This window comes from Sus scrofa, chromosome 2, assembly GCF_054392235.1.
Source record: "Sus scrofa isolate SSC_HxYL_T2T_F1_AM1 chromosome 2, Sscrofa_HxYL_maternal_Yorkshire_Landrace_v2.0, whole genome shotgun sequence".
NCBI lineage: Eukaryota > Metazoa > Chordata > Mammalia > Artiodactyla > Suidae > Sus > Sus scrofa.
In genome coordinates, this window is record NC_139384.1 from 78,264,537 (window position 1) to 78,269,456 (window position 4,920).

At 38.8% G+C, this 4,920-nt stretch overlaps 1 protein-coding gene across 1 annotated transcript; it reads right to left on the reverse strand.

Moving 5' to 3' along the window:
- Positions 1-857: 857 nt before the first annotated feature.
- LOC110255323 (olfactory receptor 7E24) lies at positions 858-1,789 on the reverse strand. Its single transcript, XM_021082462.2, is given in 2 exon segments — positions 858-1,339; positions 1,342-1,789. Coding segments are annotated over 2 exon segments (927 nt in total). The 5' UTR covers positions 1,787-1,789.
- Positions 1,790-4,920: the final 3,131 nt, after the last annotated feature.

Consider the following 4,920-nt stretch of genomic DNA (forward strand, 5'->3'; position numbering starts at 1 on the left):
AAAGGAAATAACTAAATATATAAAACAAATACTAGAAAATATAAAGGGAGAAATTGACAGGATTACAATAACAGTAGAAGACTTTAATACCACAATGACATCAATGGACAGGTCATCCAGAAAGAAAATTGATAAGGCAGCAGAGATTTTAGATGACACAATAGAACAGTTGGATTTAATTGATATCTGCAACACATTACATTTTGAAAAACAGAATAAACATTCTTTGGAAGCATACATGGAACATTCTCTGCAATAGATCACATACTAGGATACAAAGAAGTAATGTCAGGCATCCAGGATGAAGCACAATTAATGTTCAATTCAATTATTGGAAATATATCAACCTCAGAGTAAGTGAAAAGAAGGATATCTACATTTACTGCTTTCTTATTACGTACAAACATTACCTCTTTATTCCTAGAATGTTTAGGTCCTATATCATTAAAAATAAAGAATTAGAATGAGTGAGAGTAAAAAGAAAATACTAAACTTGTCCACAAAATTAAAAACACAAAATATCTGTAAAAAAAAAGATGTCAATTTTAAGTATATGAAAAGAGAGTTGTTCCTCTTTCCAGGATCTTTTGCCCATCAATGATAAACTACAATATAACCATAGATATAGTAGGAGTAAGTCACACAGTAATGAAGATATACAAATGATCCCAGTTCTCCCCAAGTTTCATTAAGAAGTACAAAAAGAAGCAATACTCATGTGCAAAGCAAGAAGAGGTGTGAAGGCCATAGGAGCTACAAAGATGATGTGATAAAAGAGGAAAGGTTTGCAGATCTACATGTTTAGTTTTTCTGCATTTTCCAACATACACTCCAAATGGGTGGCACAGGTACCGAGATTAGATTGCTTGGCTGAGCAACCTCCTCATGGCCCTTTTGATGTCTCTGTTCTTCAGACTGTAGATAAAGGGGTTCAGCATGGGGGTGACCACAGTGTACATCACCGAGGCCACTGCATCCTTCCTGAGAGAATGTGAGATGGTTGAGCTGAGATACACCCCAAAACCTGTTCCACAAAATAAGCAAACAACTGCCAGGTGAGAGCCACAGGTGGAGAAGGCCTTATACTTCTGACCTAATGAAGGCACTCTCAGAATGGAGGAAAGAATTTTACAGTAAGAGAAAAAGATTCCTGATATAGGGAGAAAACCAAAAATGGCACCAACAAAATACACAATAATGTTATTGGTGAAGATATCAGAACAGGCAAGGTTGAGGAGTTGAGAAGGGTCACAGAAGAAATTAGGAATTTTCACATCCTTGAAGCAGGTAAGTCGTAACACAATCCAATTGTGCACCTGGGAGTCCAAAAGGCTGACCAAAAAGACATCAAAACTAAGAAGCAGCAGAGGCGTGGATGCATGATGACCAGGTAGTGCAGTGGATGACAGATGGCCACAAACCTGTCATAGGCCATCAGAGACAGAAGCATATCATCCATGCTTCCGAAAAGGACGAAAGTAGACATCTGTGTCAGGCAGCCAGCAAAAGAGATGACTCTGCTATGAGTTTGGATGTTCCCAATCATCTTGGGGATGGTGGCAGAGACAAAACCCATGTCAGCCAAGGACAGGCTGGAGAGGAAGAAGTACATGGGGGTGTGAAGGTGGGAGTCAGAAGCGACAGTCAGGATGATGAGTAGGTTCCCCAACATAGTGACCAGGTACATGGACAGAAATAGCCCAAGGAAGAAGGGCTGCAGTTCTGGATCATCTGAGAGTCCCAGGAGGAAGAATTCTGAAACACTTGTTAGATTTTGCTGTTCCATGAAGCTTGGATGCTTTGGGGAAAAGAAGATTGGAAAAAATAAAATAAGTAAATGTCATCAAGTACTGTGTATGTTTTGGGGATATAAGCAATTCTTTTGTATTGTCACTTTACAATACACTTTAGTACCTTCAATAATATTTTCTCAGTGTGACAAATTCTATCTGCTTGAACTGTTCCCTCCTTGGTTTCTGTTTAGTCACTTCATTCTATATATACTTATCTTATAGAAACTGGAATGAAGGGTAAAGAGAAGCAAGAATGTTGGAGATAACAGAGTCATGATCAGAGTTTTCCTATGGTGCAGCATGTTAGGGATCCAGGGTTTTACTGTAGTGGATTGGGTTGCTGCTATGGTGTGGGTTCAATCCCTGGCCCAGGAAATTCCACATGCCATGGGTGCAGCTAGAGAGAGAGAGAGAGAGAGAGAGAGAAAGAGAGAGAGAGAGAGAGAGAGAGAGAATAGAGCCATGATCTCAGTAAAATATAGCCTACTCTTTAGTAAAAATATAGAATGAGGTGTTCCCATTGCAGCTCAGTGGTAACAAATCTGACTAGTGCCCATGAGGACATGGGCTCTATTCCTGGCCTAGGTCAGTGGGTTAAGGATCTGGCATTGTGGTGAGCTGTGGTATACATCACAGACACAGCTCAGATCTTGTGTTGCTGTGGCTGTGGTCTAGTATGGCAGCTGCTGCTCCAATTAAACCTGTAGCCTGGGACCTTCCATATGCTACTAGTGTGACCCTAAGAAGTCAAAAATAGAGAAAAAATATATAGAATGATAAATTCCTTCCTTCTTTAATAAAAATATATAATTCAAAATTAATGATATTAGGACATGGTTATATATAAACCTCATATTATTCTAATACAATTCCATATATGTCCTTTAGCTAGAATATTTATAAATACTCTATAAAGCACAATACTGTGGAGCTCCCTGTGGCACAAACAGGTTAAGGGTCAGGCTTTGTCACTGTTGCGGCTTGGGTTGCTTTTGTGATGTGGGTTCAGTCCCTGGCCCAGGAGCTTCCACATACTGCAGGTGCAGCCAATTAAAAAAAAAAAAAAAACACAACACTGTGTAAATTAAAGTTGAATGTTAAGAATCAGAAAATATTTTTGGCCAGGCCCACAGCACATGAAAATTCTCAGGTCAGGGTCTGAACCTGTGCCACCACAGTGACAACACTAGATCCTTAATTCACTGAGCCATCAGGGAACTCTAGAAAACAAATTGTATGTGATAATTATCTTCACGAGTTTTATCATTCTTGAGTTTTCTTTATTCCCTCCATAAAAATAAGTTTCTCAAATATGAGGGGTGTCTTTTATGAGACTGAGGCTCTACCTACTGAAAGGGCTTTTAAAAGTCATTTGGTATATACTTCATATCTTTGGCTTTTCTGGACTTCAAATTTTGATAAGTAATCACCTAATCATAAAGCATTGATGACTACCAAAATTGTGTTAATATACAGAATTTTGTTTTCTTTTTAGAGCCATAACTGCAGAATATGGAATTTCCCAGGCTAGGGGTCAAATCAGAGCCACAGCTGCCACAGCTGCCACAGCAGGACTGGATCCAAGCTGCATCTGTGACCTATGCCTCAGCCTTCAGCAACACTGGACCCTTAACCCACTGAGCGAGGCTGGGGTCAAACCCGCATCCTCATGGCTGCTAGTTGTGTTCTTAACCTGTTGAGCTACAATGGGAACTACAGAATTTCTGTCAATAATTAAACAATAATAAATTTTAAGTAATACCCTTGAAACATTTTGTTTTATATGAGTTTTTTCAACCAAGTAAAATCTCAGTAAAACATCCAGGGTGTGGGACCACTTCTCATTTTTTAGACTCTATTCTGTAGTGGCAAAATAAGAAGTGATCTCACACATTAGATGTAATACTTCTTCATTATTTTTGGGTTAAATTCCAGTTTATTGAAATATAATTGAGAAAATTACATATTTGTGTTGTAAAACATGTAGGTTTTTTTGTTTTGTTCTGTTTTTGTCTTTTGTCTTTCGAGGGCCGCACCTGCAGCATATAGAGCCTCCCCAGGCTAGGGGTCCAATCAGAGCTATAGCCGCCAGCCTACACCACAGGCACAGCAACGTAGGATGCAAGCCATGTCTGCAAACTACACCACAGCTCAGGGCAACCCCAGAACTCTAATCCACTGAGTGAGGCCAGGGATCGAACCTGAAACCTCATGGTTCCTAGCTGGATTCTTTTCCGCTGTGCCACGATGGGAACCCCCATGTAGATTTTTTAAGATGTACAAAATGATGATTTACTGCACATAGACATTGTGAATGATTATTATAATCAAGTTAATTAACATATCCATCAGATCACATTGTTATTATTTGTATTTCTATGTTGGGAGGAAATTCTTAACCAGATCTCTCTCAGCAGATTTCAAGAATACAATACAGAATCATTAACTATTGCCACCATGCTGTATATTACATCATCAGAACTTATTCATCTTATACCTGAAAGTTTGTATCCGTTGAACAACAACAACTCCCCTCTACCTCTACCCCTTTCCCTTTATAACTACAGTTTTAATCTGTGATTCTCTGATTTCGATTTACTTAGATTCCACGCATAAGTGAGATCATATGTTATTTCCATGTCTGGTCTATTTCAATAAGCATGACATCCTCCAGTTCCATCTATGTTGTCACAAATGGAAGGATCTCTTTCTTTTATGACTGGATAATAATACATTGAATATTTTATGTACACACACACACACACACACACACAGCACATCTTTTTTATGCACTCATCTGTCACCAGACACTTGGGATACTTCATGTTGTCACTATTATGAATAATATTGCAGTGAACATGGGAGTGCAGTGATCTCTGAGGTACTGTTTTTTTTTTTCCCTCTGGACATGCAATCTGAGGTGGGGTCGTTTGAAGATACAGGAGATCTATTTTAATTAGTAGCCATTTTTAATTTTTTAGGAAGCTCCAATCTATTTTTGTAAAGGATGTGCCAATATTCATTCCCATCAACCAAGTGCAAGGGTTTCCTTTCGTCCACATCCTCCAGAACACGTATTATCATTGGTTTTCTTGACAGTAACCATCCTAACAGATGAGAGGTGGTA